The sequence below is a fragment of the Vanessa tameamea genome, chromosome 6 (assembly GCF_037043105.1).
Source record: "Vanessa tameamea isolate UH-Manoa-2023 chromosome 6, ilVanTame1 primary haplotype, whole genome shotgun sequence".
Lineage (NCBI taxonomy): Eukaryota > Metazoa > Arthropoda > Insecta > Lepidoptera > Nymphalidae > Vanessa > Vanessa tameamea.
This window is the reverse complement of record NC_087314.1, coordinates 10,137,748-10,157,580: the sequence shown is the minus strand read 5'-3', so window position 1 is coordinate 10,157,580 and position 19,833 is coordinate 10,137,748. Positions and strand designations below refer to the sequence as shown.

Genomic DNA, 19,833 nt, shown 5'->3' with positions numbered 1-19,833 from the left:
GCAGCGCGCGACAAGAACGAGCGCAAGCTGTTCGGGTTCTCGTTCGCGCGGCTCATGGAGGCGAGCGGCGCCACGCTGCGGGACGGCGCGCACGACCTCTACGTGTACAAGTGCGACGACCCCTCCAAGTGAGCCCCCCACTCTACCTAGAGCTCCCGTTCTTTACACCATTGTTGCTACGGAATGAACCTCGAGCGATCATCGTGATGTTGTTATTAACTGTTCCGGTATCATTGACGTTATTATGGAGGGGTACTCCCCGTGATTTGGCATGACTATGGTCGAAATCACGTCGCCTACGTTAGTGAAATCGGAATCAGTAAATAATAATATCCCATACACCGTCAATGCTCCGCTTTGGCACCGTGGGATTGATTATTTGATTTTCCTTGTGTCTGTAATTACACTGGCTCACACACACTTCGAACTTAACACAGCAGTACAAAGTATTAATGTATGGCGAAAGAATTACTGATTAGTAGGTGGTACCTACACAGGCGGACTTGCACAAAGCCTCATCACCGAAATTTCATCTCGAATCAGTAGTAGAGTTTATTTTAATTCGTTTCAGTGTGTTAGTTGTGGAAAGTAAGTACACATATTGCATACGATAAATTGCACTACATTTTCTAGTTATTCTAGATAAGTACTAATAATAGTTATGTTTTTAACCTGAATGTTCTTTAACAGGTTACTTTCAGGCAGTTATCTATCCCTACCCTCCTGTGCTAATGACACTGCTCGCTCTCCAGCTACGAACGGTGTGCTCGCAACATTCCAACGGAGTACAAAAGAAAACTGTATTATTAGCACTTTACTTTGTTCCACGAAGTTGACGCAAAATGGTAAATAAAATCTGTTATCGTTTTAACATATCTTCAACGATCAAGACTAATTTATTGATATTTAACCGTTGGAAGTAAACTTTTACAAATTTTTATTTTAATAATTCAGTTGATAGTTCCTACAACCAATTTAATAAATAATATCCACAGAGGACTTACTAGCGCTGTTACAATGGCGTGCGAGACCAGAGAAAGTACAAGAAACATTACTGCGTGTCTTGCGGTTGGGAGACGGCTTGAGCTGTGAAGAACTGATCAAGTTCCTAAGAGACGTGCTAGATGCTTTATTTGCTTTGTTCTCCACTGAGGATGGCAATAGGTAAGACTTACAAAGTTTTTTAGTGCATCAAATATTTATTAGTTTTAAAACTTATATTGTTCATATAATTTAATTTTCAGCACACCACATTCGGGCACAGTTTTCCTTGTACTGGTGTCAATCTGTAGTTTGCTTGACGAAACTCGATTTCAACATTTCCGACCAGTTCTGGACGTCTATATAGAGGAGCATTTTTCGGCTGCTCTCGTCTACAAGTAAGTGACACATTGATATATTTCTTTTACATTGTTCAAATACCGGGTCGGGGCTCTAAAACTTTTTAAAGTTATTCTGCCAAGAATGTCTCAGTAGCAGCATGGAATATAGAATTTGATAGTGTTTATAGTCCTTTGCTTTGGAAAGCACGCAACGACTTTTTGAGCATCTCGTGTCGAAGTGTCGTCACTTCGGACTATGTGAGTGGGAATTGAAAATGCCCCTTACTTACCCCTTACTCACTTCTACACTTTAATAACTCTCGCGCAGTTAGCTAGTCTGTTGTGAGTGGCCGCTGTGACATAAAACGGCCAGGATTCATCATCATCTTGGAAGGCAGGAAATATTTACAACATTTAAAGTTACTCAACCGACTGTACACGGCAGATTTTTTTATGAAAAATTCAACCAATGTAGTTTTCGATCACAATAAAGACGTGCGGTTCAACTTTACTAACAAAAATACGTTCCCAGAGGGCTGCTGTCGTCGGTCCAGCACTGCGCGGAGTGGGCGGCGGGCGCGGAGGGCCAGGAGCCCATCCGCAAGTGCCTGCGCTCGCTGGGCGCCGTGTTCCGGCTGGCGGTGCGCTCGCGCTGCCTGTTCGCGCGCGCCACGGGCGGCCAGTACGAGGACAGCTTCCGCCGCGACGTGCGCGCCGCGCTGCACGCGCTCAAGGCGCTCGCGCAGCACCCGCACCGCGACCACCTGGCGCCCGCGCAGGTGCGCGCGCCTTACCTTACATATAGGATACATTTTTGATATGTTTTTAACTTCTTCATTATGTTTTTGATTTCCCGCAAAAAACAGACGGTCATTAATTATTTATTTACATTTAAAATATCATATTATCTAATGTGAATCAGAGTGAACATTTCATTCTAAAGTAAGAATTAATATTTTTTTCAGATCGCTCTTATGACATCTTGGGCGAGCGTAGCGAAGGAAGTGGCGTCAGCTTTAGGACCCGTCGAGGCCGGGCGCATCACCGCGGCCATGCTGGACGCCCCCGCAGCCAACGCGCCGCCGGCTCTGGCCAAAGCACGACTTTCAGCTGCCCAGGACATATTGAAAGGGCCACTCGGACAAGATCCTGGTATTTATTAAACTGCTTAAAGTGGCGCACTTCTTTATTTCGTTTAATTAATTAAATAAAGTATAAATTATTTAATATTAAAGAGAGCCACTAAAATTACATGAATTATCTTCAGTTTTAAATTATTAATTTTCTATGAAAATAACAATAAAAAACAATAATATACTTAAAAAAATTAACAAATTAGCCTTAATTTCAGAGGCACGCAACATCGTTTTAACAACTGCCTGTCATCACTTACGCGTACATCTCGCAAGACGTGACGAATTATCTCAATGCGCTAATATGCTTGGGGAATTAGTCACCCTACTGTGGAAGAAGGAAGACCCCGACCAACCCGTAGACGAGGACGAATTAGACCCAGACGTAGACGTATTATGCTTGAACACTTTGGATGTATTAGTTGAAACAGTGCTACACTTGATTGGTGGCAATTCTCCTGTATTGGTAAGTCTTTATTTAATTACTTGGCTAATTTTAGCCAACTGAATTAAAATACGTTACTGTTACGTTACGTTATTTTTACTAAATAAATGCGTTTAGTTTTTTGAGGAAGCATTATATATTTTATAATTAGTAGATATTTGTATAAATCTCTTTCATAACTTTCGTTTATTAATTTGTTCGTTTAGCTGTTTATTAGTTATTTAAAGATAAAACATATAATAATAAAATATTTCGTAATTGTTTTTCTATTTCAGGGTCCGATGGTGGCCGGACTGCTGGGCGTGATGGAGCTACTAAAGCCAGCGCACTACCAACGTCTTTGGAGTCACCTAGCGCCTCACCCACACGACCGGAAACCGCTCAAAGACTTTCTTATGCGGGCTTTCCTGGTCTTCAGGCATCTGATCGAGCAAGATGTGCGTATAACATTTTACGTTTCAAGGGTGTACCTAATGTTGTAAATATTTTAATATTACCAATGAGTGAGATTATTTCTCATTCTATAGGCGAGTTTCATATAATTTTGTAGAAAAATAATCAACATCTAACTGAGATACTTGACTTCAACAAATATTTTTTAAATAATTAATGCTTATAATTACAAAAAAAATTATTTGTTATTTATTTACAAATTAAAAAGGTAATTCCATATACAGCCTAAACTTAATACAGCCTCAATCGGTGGGTTGGGTTCGGTTAATAGCGAAACGTTAACTTACAACTCTAAGAAAGGAATTTTCAAAATTAATCACCCGTAGGGTGATATCCTATGAGGTACTCGGCGAGTATTTAATGAAATAAATGCTTAAAAAACTTTACAAATTTATTGAACCCACATTTAACAAATTATATTCTTTTTATCTTTTAATTTATGTACCCGTCTAAAAATAGGTATTGATAAATAGTAACCGTGACACTATTAATTGTTTTACGATAATTATTATTTTTTATTTAGTATAAAGGTTGGACTGATTTTAAATACTTCGCATTTTTAGGTTTTTCCATCAGACTGGATGGTATTACGAGTCCAGAGCTGCAAAGTATTGCTGTCCGCTTTACAAGATTTGGCGAAGCCGCTACTCGAGAGATTCTTAGGAGACGAACCGCCGCAGTTCGATTCTCAGGTGCAAAATCTATTCATGAATGTGTCTACTAACGGCTGAAACGATTGTGTTCGGTATTCGCTTCTAATTTTATTTTAAAGGTTTATCGACATTGTGCTTCCATAAAATTGGATGTACGTATACAATGACCCAAGGATCGTCAATAAGATGAGTGTGTTTGCACAGCTGTGGTCGGGCTACCTGGAGCTGGGCGTGTCGCTGGTGACGGCGAGCGCGCTGCAGGCCGAGCAGTGGGCGCGCGGCCCGCAGCGCGCCGCCATGCGCGCCGCCGCCGCGCTGCACCTGCTCGCCGTCTGGACCAGGCTCGGTAGGTACACGACACGACGTGCCGCGACTGATCGCATTACATCCCTCGCCTGTGCAACCTAATCGACCGTCTCATAGGAGGAGGTTCCTCTTTTTTTGGAAATACGTGGGACCCAGACGCACGAGCCGGGCAGTATAGTGAGGGGTCCGGGCGGTCCGCAGGCTCGGCGCAGCTGCAGCTGATCGGACCGGCGGTGGGCGCGCTGCTGGAGGTGACGCTGGTGGGCTCGCTGCGGCGCGCGGCGCTGGGCGCGCTGGTGGCGCTGATGGCGGCCGAGCGCGCCGCCACGGGCTCCGCGCGCCGCACCGAGGCCGCGCTCGTCGACAAGCTCGACTCGCTCGTCGCCGACAACAAGGCCGACGACCACTACCGCCGCCTCTTCGACACTGTGTTAGTCGGATTCCGTTTCGTTCTCTCTCAGATAACATTTTTATACGAATTAATTCAAAGTGGAAAGTACTCACTTCTTCAATAATGTGTCAATCATTGATAAGTAGTTGCCGTAGTTGTAGAAGGTTATTTTTTTGCTATTCAAATGGTACATATACCTACTTTTTCAGTATTATAAATATAAAATAATTAAACAATATATCTTATTGTGATGTTCATGCAAACGACAGGGAGCACTTGAGTTCTGTGTAAGTATTTAATAAGCCATTGTTTTATTGATGTCGTGGAATTTTTTTTTTCATCTTATAAAATTTATAATGTTTAGAATATTAAATTCTTAAATTCTTTGCACTATTTAGTGCAAAGAATTTAAGAATGCGACTGCGCGAGTTCACTACTTTGAGAGCAAAACACTAAAATGATCACTAGCACGATGTAATCAAAATTGTAGCTCCTAGCAAAGTGCCTTTTACTACTCGTACGCATAACGCGGGGCCGCAGGCTGATGGAGCGCGTGTCGACGGAGGGCTGGCGCGAGGCGGGCGCGGCCTTCGTGGGCTGCGTGACGCGCCTGCTGGAGCGCCTGCTGGACTACCGCGCCGTCATGCAGGGCGCCGAGCACCGCGACAAGCGCATGGCCGCCACCGTCAACCTGCTCGTGAGTGCCCACCCACGACACTATCTTATTATTCGGACTGTGCCGCTCGATTCTCGCCAATTTAATTAGCACCTTTACTTTGTTTTAATATTATAGAACTAGATCGTATATGTTTGAATGAATCAGTATTTTATATTATATATATGTTATATATAAAGGAATGTACAAACATTTAATGTATGATTGTATCAAAGTCAGCTTTGAGGATAAGAAATTTAACCTATAATTGTGATGTCTTAAATATTTACTAAAATATTTTTTATTCCATATTAATGTAACTGTAATGTCTACAGAACTTCTACAAAAATGAAATTGACCGCAAAGAAATGTATTTGCGTTACGTTTATAAACTTCATGATCTTCACATAGCTTCTGACAACTGGGTTGAAGCTGGTTGTACGCTTTTGGTAAGATATAAGAACCTAATTCTGATTGTTATATAATTTTTATTATATTCAAAATTCCTATCAAATATATGTTTAAAATATTTACAGCTTTATGCGGAAACATTGAATTGGGATAGTGATCAAATTGGTGTAGATCCAGAACATCCTGAAACACCCGAGTGGAAACGTAAGGAGGCGTTGTATAACCAAGTGCTGCAGTATTTCGATCGGGGAAAGGTAGGAACATAACATTCTATAATTATATGTGGCTTATTGGTCAGAGCACTGTCATTCTTGATAAACAACGATTGCTTTTCTTTATATGTTAAGAGCGGTCAAATGACTGATGGTAAGTGGTCAACACCGTCCATAGACATTGGCGCTCTAAGAAATATCCCTTCCTTCGCAAATACTCCACCGCCCTGGGGAAATAAGATCTTATGTGCTATGTGCCTGTAGTTACTGGCTCACTCACCCTTCCAATATCTAGTTAGGTAGAATATCTAGCTTTTGTTATGCTCTAAGCCGTACCGTTGTACTTTAAATGGTGGTTAATTAATAAAATATTTATTACAACGTAAATCCAGTGCTGGGAGAAGGGCCTGCCGCTGCTGCGCGAGCTGGCCACGCTGTACGAGTCCCGGCTGTGCGACTACGCGCGCCTGGCGCACTGCCTGCGCACGCACGCCACCTTCCTCGACTGCGTGCTCGACCAGCTCCGACCCGAGCCCGAGTACTTCCGAGTCGGCTTCTACGGGAAGGGCTGCCCCTTATTTGTTAGGGTGAGTCTTGTGATATGAAATATTAGATAGTATTGGGTTTTCTTACTAAAAATATGTATACAGAATTAGGAAAAACGTTTTAACATCCAAATCTTTGTTTTATATACAGAATAAGCAGTTCGTATATCGTGGGTTGGACTACGAGCGAATCGGTGCGTTCACTCAACGGCTACAGTCTGAATACGTGTCTGCGCATATCCTTATGCGGAATACGCCTCCAGATGACTCGGTCATCGCATCTGACGGTCAATGTAAGCTATTAGGCATCCGTTTATGTTTAAGAAAATGGACGAAGAAATATAACCTTATTGCCTCTGACCATATTAAATAGAGTGCATGTTAAAGTTAATTATCCAACTATTGAACCTATAGTGCTTCAATTGACTTGACAAATTGCGGACAACATGCAAATTGAACCGTATGTTTTTGGTAAGATGACGTTAAATATTTCTGCCATTTCTCTAGTGAGAAACGTAAATAGATCTCGATTTCTATTTTCCATTATTTTTTTGTTTAAATTAATTTGATAGTCTGCTGTTGGTTGATTTTAAATTGTTTGAGATTCACTGCATACATTAATGAAAATAAATAGACAATTTGAATGGTTTTTTGATTTGTTAAAAATATTTAATGTAGACATGATTTTAATTTGATGCGTAACACATGAATCAGAATCACCAATTCATTTATTATTTTATTCATTTATTCCATATTCATTTATTTATTAGTTGAGCAAAACAACTTAGTCGTCGGAATATATAAAAGGCAACGAGTGTAAAACGTAACTTTGGTCCAGACATCCAGATCTGCAACGTGAAGCCGGTGTCGTCGCGGCGCTCGTGGCCGGGCGGCGCGCCCGAGCCCGTCAAGCGCTTCTACGCCTGCAACGACGTCGACACCTTCCTGTGCGACCGCCCGCTGCACAAGCCGCCCATCGACAAGGACAACGAGTTCAAGGTACACGTCCTGATGCCCTCTTGGACGAACTCCGGCCACGGTGGCCTCAGACAATCGCCCCGAGGAGATTCTTATTGAATTATCTTTTTCAAATGATTAAAAACATATTTTTGTTGTCGATCTTCTCTTCCAATCTTTGTATTATCTGTCTGATAAGTTTTCTGGATTTGACAAGTTTGAAAAAATACAATATTAATAACTTAGTTAGGCGAACTGGAATTAAACATATCACTCGGGATCTGCAGTTAGGTAATAAAATTGGCCAGTCACTCGACTAACAATGCCGATGGATAGATTCTTAATGTACTAATAATATTTTTATTTTGCACTGTAGAGTCTATGGATCGAACGTACAACACTCGTGACGGAAAACACGCTTCCTGGAATACTGAGGTGGTCTGAAGTTATATCTCGTTCAGTCGAAGAAATTCCTCCAGTCGAAGTGAGCTCCCCACTTTTATATAACACATACATACAAACATATAATAGATTTATTCAAATTTTAAATGTGTGTGTGTTTTAATATATTCGAACATGATTTCAGTTCGCCTGTGAAACAATGGAGGCAACGGAGCGAGAACTGCGTAGCCTTATATCCCAATACACGGCTGATCCCACACAGAACATCAATCCGTTCTCAATGAGGCTACAAGGCACCATAGATGCGAACGTACAAGGCGGTATCACAAAGTACGAACAAGCCTTCCTCACTGCGGACTTCAGTAGAAATGCCTCCACGAGGGAAGCAGCCGCTGCGGCTAAGTTGAGGAGGCTCATTTCTTCGCAGCTTGCTGTAGTGGAAGCGGGGCTCACTTTGCATGGTCGGTTAGCGCCTGAGGAAGTCAAGCCTTTACATAGGTATGTAGTTTTATTTTACATTTTCCAATACAACACTGTTCACATATTGTGTAACCGAAGATTATTTGCGTTGCTACTATTTCTGTTAGTAATGTAGACAATAATATAGATTTTTTCAAAAGAAACGTAGACAGTCGTTCACCTAGTTTCCGACTTCGCAAATTTACAATACATCCTTCCTAGGGTACGGTATTCGTTTCTATAATAAGATTGAACAGCTATTATTAACTTGGCCTTTTAAAAAATTTATAGCTCATATAAAAAAACATTTATAAATCAGGTATATTACTCAATACAAGATTATATTAAAGATAAAAAAGCGTGGACTTACTTTATTTATTGATTTCTAAGCAGATTTCTGAACCGGTGGTAGCTTTACATTTGCTTCAAATTCGTGAATAAAATAGTATAATAAATAACATATAACAAGAATATTTTGATTTGATTTTTAGTAATTAATTGCAATAATATTTCCCTTAATAAGATAATACTATTATTTTAAAAGATAATGTTTCATGACTTAAATAAACATAATGATCCATTACCAATTGTGTAATTAAGGACCAAATAAAACAAGCGTGCAAACCCGCAACTTAGAGTTAAAATACGTGTGTCTATGTCCACTGTAATTTGAATCAAAAATATTTCCCTCTCACACAGGCGGTTAGTAGAGCGGTTTACACAGTTGAGGCAGAACTTGGGACCAGGATTAGCACGTGCTAGAAGACAGCTATCCGAAAGTATAGTTAAGTAAGTACAATTAACTTATATCTTGTTACTGCTATTGAATCTAAACTTATTACAATGTTTTCTTTTTTTTTAGCACGCCATTGCCCCCAGTGCCAGCATTGGATAAAAGGTCGCATAGTATTCAACAGAATGACAGCTATTATGAGGATGGACATCTTTATAACAAACCGATTGTAAGTATCATACTAAGCGACCAGCCACAATTTGAAAAAATTGATAGAAATGCGTTATTTCAATGTCAAAAAGTATTTATAAATACAACAAGTATTTTTCAACGACAATACTTACACGGGCTCGCTCACGTGACTACTCACCTAAGTGTAAGTCTGTACTTGTGTATAGAGTCTTTGCGCCAATGTGTGTCTGTGCTTAGGGCGGTGGTAAACACTTAACATCAAGGGGCCCATTTGGCTGTCTGCCTACTTAAATCATAAAAAAGATAATATCGAATATACAACGTGAAATATAAATTAATATCATCTCAACAATAAATGTATGAATTTGCATTAGTGTTATTGGGCCATTTTTTTTATTTCCAGTATTCGCTTGAAGATTCAATCGATCAGCAGAGTGGTATAATGTCAAACAGTCTTCCGGTGTCTGACAACAGAGATAATAGAGATTGTAACGACGATAATTCCATGGTCAAGTCAGCACCGCCTTTGCCGTCTAGACCTAAATCGGGAGATCCAAGAAGCCCAACTCGACCACCCTTAGAAAAATATAGGTAAGTAAAAGAATATCAGAACGGATATTTGTATACTTAAATATTTTTTACATTATTTTCTAATTTGACCAAATATTCACCGCTTATTGGTCGCCTATGGCGTCACCGAATCGATCTGGAAACTTCCATAATCCACATAAATTACAATTCTATAAATACTATTACAGAGATGTAGTAGACGAAGAGGTAGAAACTCGTCGTCACAGCCGCACGTCCTGGAGTGAGCCCGGGGACGCTCCGCCCTTACCTCCGAGGGTATCTGGTAAGTATTTTCTTTCAAACATGCATGCCAAAACTTTTTATGGCACTTACAATATTAAACGCTGCCTAGTTTCCACTATTTCGCTACTCGTAGCTACGGCGGCAGACGTGATGGTAATCGAACAAGTTGTTCACTTGAATCCCCGGGTGACAAAAAATCCTCTAACTTTCTGATATTGACTTCATTGGTGGCATAATATGACGCTTGAAGAACTTAATACGAAAAGTAGAGAGAGTTCAATAAGTTTATATATAAACTGTTTGTTCATTGTCAACAGTATTTAGTATCTCCTTTTCGAGAGAACTCCAAACGCGAGAAAGAATGCACTTATCTCGTGCGTTTTCATTTTTACAATGTGAGACAAACCCTTTCAAAGAATTATCGATATTCCTCTAGAGGTATATCTTCTTTGCGCTGTACTCAAATATCATCACAAAAGTGGCAGGAAGTTATGTCCTCTTAACGGTTTTATAGCGCATTGCAAGGTATGTTTGACGATAAAGCAGCAAAGGCGGACATGAACATGTAATAGAGAGTACATTAGTGAGTGTATTCATATGTGTATTCACATTCCAGGGAATGCTTATTTCCTCATTCAATTCAATTAAAATGGTTTGGAGCTCGAAATCGAAATCAGAAATTAAATGATTGGTTGGTTTTTTATACTACATTTGTATGTAAACTTTTGTAATATAACGTATCTCGATTTATTACGTTTTATAAATAACATAAGTATTACATAAATGAAATACGTTACGATCTGCCGAACAATATAACGCGTGTGACTCGTCAGGCGACAAGCGGTCGTGGGGCGAAGCGCCCGCGGTGCCGCGGCGCGCGCGCTGCTCCGAGGAGCGCGACTCCGGCGTCAGCGTCGACGCGCACCTCTACACCAACGCGCCCGAGCGACACGAGCGCCACGAGCGACACGATCACGGTAATAAGCAGCAGAGACTGGTGATGTCGCCCGGCCGAATACGGCCACGGCGGCCTATCTCATGGGAGACCAGTCAACTGGCCATATTATAATGTACTGTAGGCCTGTGATCGTGTGCGCAAACACAAGGGCACTCTCACGATCCGATGGGGCGGCAATTCCGATACGATCGGAAAGAGTTCAGGCGCAAGATCAACGCTGCGCTTTACGAGGTTTCCGAGGCACGGGAGTGTACACACTTGGAACTTCCAGACTTCGAGCTGTTACTGAGAATTTTCGACAGGAACCGGTAACTTTTTATCGGCCTTACCTGGGGTTTGAACCCAAAACCTCAGGATCTGTGGCGTTGTATCAAGCCACTCGAGTCTATTCCAACCACAAGAGGACAAAAGTCAATTAAACAACATTTGATATCGAATTGACGCGATATGATTGGTCGAGAGCTTGAGTAATCTATGACATTCATTATTTGCGAAAAAATGGCGTTTTGAACGTCAACGAAACTGTTGTCTGAACTATGGAAGTGAAATTAAAATGGACATAAGTAGTTCACGATAATCTTGTTGTTAATTATAAGTAAATATATATTATTCGAGAACTGTACTAACAAATCGCGTGGCATAAGAAAATATAAGGTGTGTTTATCTTTTTTTCGTCTTCGATTGGAATAGACTATATCTAGAAACGTGACAGTGAAATGTTTGATCCCTGGGACTTGGCTAATCCAACTATTACTGAGATAGATAGGATTCTACCTAAGTGAGCCAACATTTTCGGCACCCACCCATACAGACGGATTTCGCTAGGTCTTCTTATCCGTGGAGTACCGGGATAGAATAGCACTCCTCTATAACTCCGTGTCGTAAAAAGCGACTTAAGGAAGTGCGCTCAAGTGATACGAAGCAGCCTTATTTCCAAGTAACCAATGCGTTACAATCAAAGCGAACATTATGTAACCATCCAGTTAAAAAAAAGGACAGATGATATAAAAACTTACGCCTTTTTACTTCAAGTTGCTTATAGCAATATCAGATTGACTAACTGTAATTAGTATTTAGCGAGGTCATGTTTACATTTAAATATACTGTTTATATTTTACTAAATGCATTTAAACAATATGTAGCTTGGCTTATTATAAGCTTGATAAAAATACATCATTTTGTACGTAAAATTAACGTTAAATACATTTTTTCAGATATCGACATTGTTGAATCGCTTCGTTATGAAGAAATAATCTCAATGATGTCTGAACCTTTACACGTCGATGAGGGCGAGACTCCGCCCCCTATTCCACCGAAGGGTCTTGGACATCTCAGCAGCTTCGACTCGGGTCACCACGAAAACGGCGAGTCGCATTGCTAACAATTACCACCGACGCGTTATTTCAGAGACGATTGGATTAAGGGCACACTGACACAATACTTTGTATTGGACTTTTGAGTTTGATTTGCGATTTTCTGTAATATCATGACGCCATCTTGTCTAAATGTATAATAAAAGAGCATACGAAATTATCCATTCACCTTTATACGAATATCTACGAATAATCTACGAATCTAATTACACTTATGAATACATGAAATACGTATAGGGTGTTACCAAAATATACTGTCGGAATTTAGAGAAAAAAATAAACAAAAATAAAAATATTTGACTCAAAAATACCGTATGTCAGGTGACAAGGCAATTTATACACATATATATTTTTCAATTTCAGATATATTTTTTTAAGATGTAATTTGTGTCATTCCTTATCCAGAATGATCTGAAGTAATGGATATATATATATATATATTCAGCATACATATTTTAAATGACGTGATTAATTAAATATATGATCGTTGTATATTTGACAGCAATATGTACTTTGAAAGAGTTGAGAAGTAGGTATATTTAATAATAATAAATAATTATTATTCTTAGAGTGACAAATCAAGTAGATTGTTATCTGACAAATATTTTCAATAAAAAAAAATTTGATTTAAATGTGTTCTAAAGTAATTTAACTAAGCATAAGAAATCGATACAGCGTATTTTAACGAAGATAAACTATCTTCGTTACTATATTTTAATAGACGCCAGTTTTAACTATGACCAAATTGTTATATTATTGAAATACAATACCTAAAAATCTACTTGTATACATTTTTATTCTTAATACTTTTTTTTTAATATTAATTGTACAGCGAATTGCTAAAGGGTTGTTTCAGTGTGCCATATACCGAAAATATTTTTATTTATAAAGCAACACTTGTGTATTTTATTATTAGTTTCAATTTTTTTAAACGAATAATTTATTATTATTAAGTACACGAAAGTACGAAAATAGGATCTATATTTTTATAGCCGTAGATATTTTATGTTAGAAGTGCATGTGTAATCTTACAAACATAATATTTTTACATTAAAGAAATACTTAGATGTATAAAGACGCGCTTAAAATTTGATAAATTATAATGCTAAAAAAAGATGATAAATCAAAATGAATGATGAATAAATTGGTACAATAAATTAGCGCCTGTTTAATGCTTATAGCAATATTAGATTCTGAATAAATGCTGCTAATATTTATAAGGCGTCTCAATACTTTCAGTTTTAAAGACGTGTAAAGAGTCTGAAGCTTTTTTTCATATTGATGTGCATATCATTTTTAGGAAGTAGTTTATCATTAGCTTAATATTATCGAATGGACGTTGAAATAGTTATTCAATCATTTCGTTTTTCATCGGGGCCATATGACAGGTGATAAATAATTTATTCTCGTAGTAAGCAGGTCGCGTTATCTCGTAATAGCTAAAGGAAGAAGAGCTTGTCAAGCTTTTCATTGTTCACGTTTACGTGAGAATTTGGTGTTTTTAATTACATCTCTATTGTTGTAGAAGCTATTGTTGAGCTTCATAATAATTTCAATTTTTTTAACCAAATATATTGATATTTTAGTTTAATAGTATTTAAATAAGTACATGTTAACGGTGATAATTATGTGTCAAATTAACTGGGATATTTATTTATGTTCTTAAAAACTCATTAGTATTTTTTTTTTATTTTATTTCGTGCCTCTGCGTCGGTTATCTTAAGTTTTTTTTATTATCAATCAATATTAATTTATCCAAAGTATGCATGAAATCGTCCTTATTATTAAGATTTTTAATAGTATTAAATTTTTTATAAATTATTTATAAAATTATTTTGAATTCAATATTTAATCAATTTAAGTAAAAAAATATTAAGTATATTTTTTTATCGACACAAGCTTTTTTGGCAAGTGATTTTTTCGACGAATTTCTTATTTCATTGCTCAAAACATCAATTTTTAATAAACTCGATTTGTTAAAAAAACTTATTAGCATCATATTATGTGCATTTTATTTTATATTTTTGAAATTGGAAATGAATATATTAATGAGAATTATTATGTATTAATTTTATCAATTTCAATTTAATAAAAAGCAATCTTGTACTGTTCACATGTTTATAAATTTCATAATAGTTCTGTTCGAAATGTCCAATGGAACAATGAAACATTTTTTTTATAAATAATGCAATTTACTCTTTTAATATTGTAATACTTGTTACTAAAATAATTGAATACTATAGTAATTTATATAAATATTAAACGTTTGTTTTTTTTTCACTGCTGTATCATTATTCTATTGGATAAATGATATGTTTCTTGTTTATTAATAATAACTTTTTACTACTTGATATTTTTAAGAAAAATGTTTGTAATAGAATTGTCTTTTATACGGATTACACTAAATTCAGAACTGGTTTAAACTGGATGCATTATATGTCCAATAACTCCTTATTACTATTAACAGTGGAATTTAGGAGATTTTTATTAATTTATTATCTTTGATACAGATTTTAAAGGTTCTATTCCTAATTGTAGTACTATGAACATTCTATATTTTATTTGGCTTTAATTCTATGATCTCTTAGATTAACAAAAATTTCATAAATCTTTTTAAAAATAACGCGATTTTGAATTGAATTTTTATATAACTATTAAAATTACATAAGATTTTTTTTGTATAAACTACATGATAATTATTGATCAATTACTCCGTAAACTGTCTTTCATACAAGTCTTTCCAATAAACAAGTGATATTTTAAAATTATATACATGATCTTTTTTAAATATAGCTCTTAAGTCGTTGACAGTAAAGTCACATTTCCAACGAACAATATCTATAGCGTTATAACTATTATACTAATGTGTTTAATCGTATTTATCTTCTATAGTTGTCATTAGGACTTGTTTATATTTGTATTTTAATCATATAGTTACATATTTGTTATTTAAGTCACTATTTTAAATAATTCAACACACTTGTATTTCTATATTTCTTTTAACTCTTGAGGATTTCGTTTCAGTTTCAAAGACTATATTTTTTTTTAACATTCAGTGTTGCAAGTTCAGCGAATAAACTGTCGAAATCTTGATGTGTTTAAACCTAGGAATATAAATAAATATAATGTAGTCCTAGGAAAATGAACTAGGTGTGTCATGATACCCCTTCGTTCTTCGCTGAGTCACTCTTGTTTAATTCATGTCTGATCTCTATAAATATATATAAAAACTGATCAAATATGAGACAAACCATAAAAATTATAAATATCTAACAAAAGACACGCATACACGTGACAGAAATTCATTAGACACTTGCAGTCTTATAACGAATTATAGTTTATGTATATGAAAACTCAATGTCCTCGTTTGAACCATCGTTCATCAGTTAAAACACACGTATTTTATTAACGGTACAATCTCGGATCGCGTTTGAATAAAAAATAATAATAGTATAGTTGATTCCTAAATAGTGACTGAAATAACAAACGAATTGAGTTACCTAAGTATCTATGATTTTGACTGATATTATTCTATAGTTAATTAGTGAATTTATTGTCATTATATCTTCGTTTTATTACATAAATATTTCTCAGTAGTCGTAGCCGTAAATAATAAAGTTTCATACGATTTCTGTAATTTGTAATCTTACCAAAAACGTCGGCTATTTTTATATGATATTATCTCAAATGGATTTGTATCATCGTTTATTTCGTCATTTTATTGAGGTAATTGCAATCACTTTGTACTTTGCTACTATTAAAAGTTTAAAAAATATTGCCAGTGGACAAAATTATTGAAGAAATAAAATTGATGTTGCCATTATTTAAATTGTATTGATGTTTTCATGAATTAGAATATACTTTTTGATATCAGAGTGTAAGTAGTGTAATTATTATTACAAAAGAGTAGTAGTAGATAAATTGGACATAAAATATTTATATCAGAAAAATATAATTTTGACAGGAATTTTTAAAAGAGTTCTTTTAAAATATATATAACGAGGCGTCGCTAATTAACAATACTATATTCATATGACTTTTATTTATATTGTATTTATGCAATCTACGGTACTATTTTGGAAATTTTAATTTGTCCACTGGCAATACTTTAATGAATGAAGATCGCCAAAAAGCGTCAAGTACAAATGATAATGTTTAATATTATGAAGAATTTGCTGAATATAAAACGTAACCGTATGCAGTTTAAATCGAAATGTTTATGCAAATGGGCGAAATAAATATTTAGATGGAAATTTGTTGTTTTTTTATTTATATCCTTCGACCTAGAATTTATGTGTACTTTGTTCCGCCTAATTAACATTTAATGCTTGACTCTAGTTAATAGAAAAAACATTCTTACTTTACTTTAATATATTTTTATTACAGCAATTAAAAAAATACCTTAATTCCAATATTGTTCTTTTTTTCATCGCTGTTTTTAAAATAATTATACAAAGACTGAAGTCTAAACAAATCATATTATTGAAATATTTTGTTTCGGCATTCGATGCAATTAATGAAGTAAATAATGTTATAGCAGTTATTCTTCTTTTAACATCATACAATAAAGTCCTTTTAGAAATGTATAACGTTAAAACAAATCATTCAAATATATTATTTAATTTTTAATCCATTCATTTGAACATATTATTTGACTAAATTCTAATAAACCAACCATGGTGAGTTAATGTAAGAAAAGGAAAGTGTTTTTAAACTCCACCTACTTGCGCACGCGCATTGCCGACGGCGCGTTGTCATGGCGAGGCGATTATTGTATTTATCGACTGCATTTCGAAATAATAACTGCTCTTACACTGTAATTGAGCGCAGCCAGCGTATTGGACACACCTATTGGTCTAAAATCTTTCTCATCTCGAGATCTATCCAAAGATATATGTGTTTTAAAGTTATGGATTTTTTTTAGTATGTTAAAAATACTATACAGATAATATTTTTTTTATAGAATGAGTTTATTACTCTTATCACAAAAAGTATGTATTTAAAAAAATAACAATGCTAATGGATCTTATACATTTTTAGTTCATCGAAAATATTAAAGTCTGAATATAATGAGCTTAAGACAAGCACTTTTGTAGTGTCTCGTTTGTTTAGCTGATATTTTGTTTGGATTTTCATTTATAACCCTGGCACTAAAAATAATCTTAGGACCATCACCTCATGTGTATCATTGAACTTATAAGAAGTTTCCAAAGGCTCCGCCTACCCGCTGTTCTTAATGGACGCGAAGAATGTTTGACAAAATTTGACACTTTAATGAGAGAGGAACGTCTTGGATTCATTATACGTTACAAATGTATGCGATATGACTATAATTACAAAATTATTGACAATATTAAGACCATTTTTCATTGAGTAGATTATAAATTCAACAGAAAAGTTATACATCATCTCTTCTTAAAACTTCGTACCATAACCTGTATATTTTACATTTAAATTATTTAATATGAAAGTTTTATTAAGACGAGTTATCAATAGACATCTTTAACGCGTTTCTTATCTAGTGACATCTTTTCTGAGCTCCTTAATATACTTTTATGGGGTATATAGTTAAAAACTGTAGTCAGAAATAGACTTTAATAAATAAATCAGCTGATTGAATTGTAAAATAAACATTAATCTATCTTATTAATGTTTATTTTACATAATGTACGAAATTAAATTAATAAATATATTTTAAAGTAACTTTAATATTTTCTTTTATTTTTCACCTTATTATTTTTATTTTGTACATAGGACAATGTTACCTTCAAATAAAAGCTTAGTAATAAATGCTAACTAAAACTTAACGTACGATTTACCTATAAATGTTGAATGGTTAAAAGTTAGTTGTCTTATTCTTCCTAATGTCAAATTAGTGAACATAAGTATGTATAAAGAGGAAATTTAAGGTTCAACTAAGCATCCCCTAAATAATGTATATAAATAAAGCCATCAGTTTTTTCAAAAAAACAAGATTTAGTATCTTATTTCTTAATTTGAGAATATATTTCAACTGGACTTGACGTATATTTGTAATGTTGTTTCACTGTCCAAACTAGTTTACATTCCTAATTCTTCAAAAAAAATAAAATAGTTTTAACTTATTATTATGTAAGGCATTTAAGACGCTTAAAAATTACTAATTATAATCTAAAAACTTGACTATTAGGCTTAGTTATTAAATGAGTAGGTGGTTTAACATATCTGTGAAAATAATCAAAGAATGTCAAAAGTGATTTCTTTTTATTTCAAAATTTGTTATTCGAACTAATAATGAGCTTCATAAAATATTTTTAAATTACCTTTTATGGCTATTAGTTAGGTTTTTGACTTCTAATGTTATTTAGAAAAATATTAGTGACATTCTTTGATTTGACAGACTAAGGCCTTTCAATTATTGTAGTTCACAAATACGATTCTTTGAATTTTAAAATTAATTTATTTTAATCGAACATAATGGCTGCAGCTTTACCAATGGAGTCCAATCCAGAGACAATGAATAAGTATCTACAGAAATTGGGAGTACCTAAAGAATGGCAGATGGTAGATGTTATTGGACTGGAAGGAGATGCTTTAAACTGGGTACCTAGACCCGTTCTGGCTGTTATTCTCCTATTTCCACTATCCGATAACTATGAGCGACATCGAGCGCAGCAGGAAAACGAACTTTTAAGCAAGGATCAGCAACCGCCAAAAGACGTTTTCCATTTAAAACAGGTGCTCAGTAACATTTGCGGTACAATTGCATTAGTACATGGCGTCGCAAACAATATTCATCAAATTAATCTAGAAGATGGTCTTCTGAAAAACTATTTAAATGATTCGAAGGGATTAGACGCTGCCGCTAAAGGCGCGCTCTTAGAGAACTCTGCTAATATTTTGGAAGCATATAAGGATGTTATTGATACGGGAGCAAGTACTGAAGACAATGAAACTGTAAATAATCATTTCATAACATTTATCCATAAGAACGGTTGTCTATATGAGTTAGATGGACGTAAAACTTTGCCTATAAACCACGGGCCAACGACTGCAGAGAATTTTCTAGAAGATGCTGCAAAAATCTGTCGTCAATTCATTGAACGCGAACCAGATCACATCGGATTTAATGTTGTCGCTCTTGTCCCTGCTCAATAATTATTGTTCAAACGCATACATGTTTGATTCAATGTTCTTTTCTTTTATTAAAATAAAACTTAGTCTTATTTGAAAAATCTTTAATTAATTTACGATAGGACTTTAAAAATTAAAAAACTTAATCGAGCAAAATATAAAGGGTTTTTTCTCAATCTATTGAGATTCAAAAGACAATTTAAATATTTTCTACCGTCTTCCGTCTTTTCGCATATTCTCACAATTTACAAATCGAATTCACTGAAGCACTGCGTCGACGTCTCAATTTAAAATCTGCACACTCGTA

At 35.5% G+C, this 19,833-nt stretch overlaps 2 protein-coding genes across 2 annotated transcripts in view; both read left to right on the top strand.

Moving 5' to 3' along the window:
• Spg (sponge) overlaps positions 1-12,577 on the top strand; it is a 49,578-nt gene extending 37,001 nt beyond the window's left edge. The window contains exons 11-35 of the mRNA XM_026630574.2: positions 5-128; positions 691-845; positions 996-1,164; positions 1,245-1,379; positions 1,855-2,101; positions 2,288-2,474; positions 2,674-2,921; positions 3,176-3,337; positions 3,917-4,045; positions 4,211-4,352; positions 4,514-4,742; positions 5,244-5,400; positions 5,694-5,807; positions 5,895-6,023; positions 6,374-6,568; positions 6,678-6,819; positions 7,365-7,525; positions 7,860-7,967; positions 8,070-8,383; positions 9,044-9,133; positions 9,207-9,306; positions 9,673-9,860; positions 10,028-10,122; positions 10,916-11,059; positions 12,255-12,577. Coding sequence (XP_026486359.1) covers positions 5-128; positions 691-845; positions 996-1,164; positions 1,245-1,379; positions 1,855-2,101; positions 2,288-2,474; positions 2,674-2,921; positions 3,176-3,337; positions 3,917-4,045; positions 4,211-4,352; positions 4,514-4,742; positions 5,244-5,400; positions 5,694-5,807; positions 5,895-6,023; positions 6,374-6,568; positions 6,678-6,819; positions 7,365-7,525; positions 7,860-7,967; positions 8,070-8,383; positions 9,044-9,133; positions 9,207-9,306; positions 9,673-9,860; positions 10,028-10,122; positions 10,916-11,059; positions 12,255-12,421 — 4,031 coding nt within the window. The 3' untranslated portion in view covers positions 12,422-12,577. The remainder of the gene's footprint in view (positions 1-4; positions 129-690; positions 846-995; positions 1,165-1,244; positions 1,380-1,854; positions 2,102-2,287; positions 2,475-2,673; positions 2,922-3,175; positions 3,338-3,916; positions 4,046-4,210; positions 4,353-4,513; positions 4,743-5,243; positions 5,401-5,693; positions 5,808-5,894; positions 6,024-6,373; positions 6,569-6,677; positions 6,820-7,364; positions 7,526-7,859; positions 7,968-8,069; positions 8,384-9,043; positions 9,134-9,206; positions 9,307-9,672; positions 9,861-10,027; positions 10,123-10,915; positions 11,060-12,254) is intronic.
• A 6,253-nt stretch (positions 12,578-18,830) lies between these two features.
• Positions 18,831-19,598, top strand: LOC113393421 (ubiquitin carboxyl-terminal hydrolase-like). Its single transcript, XM_026630292.2, has one exon. It carries the CDS (start codon positions 18,870-18,872, stop codon positions 19,548-19,550), a length of 681 nt encoding a protein of 226 aa, XP_026486077.2. The 5' UTR covers positions 18,831-18,869; the 3' UTR covers positions 19,551-19,598.
• The last annotated feature ends 235 nt before the right edge of the window (positions 19,599-19,833 follow it).

Bases quoted from the DNA above. Each gene is read 5' to 3' on its own strand.
- LOC113393421 (XM_026630292.2), top strand. From the start codon at position 18,870: ATGGCTGCAGCTTTACCAATGGAGTCCAATCCAGAGACAATGAATAAG.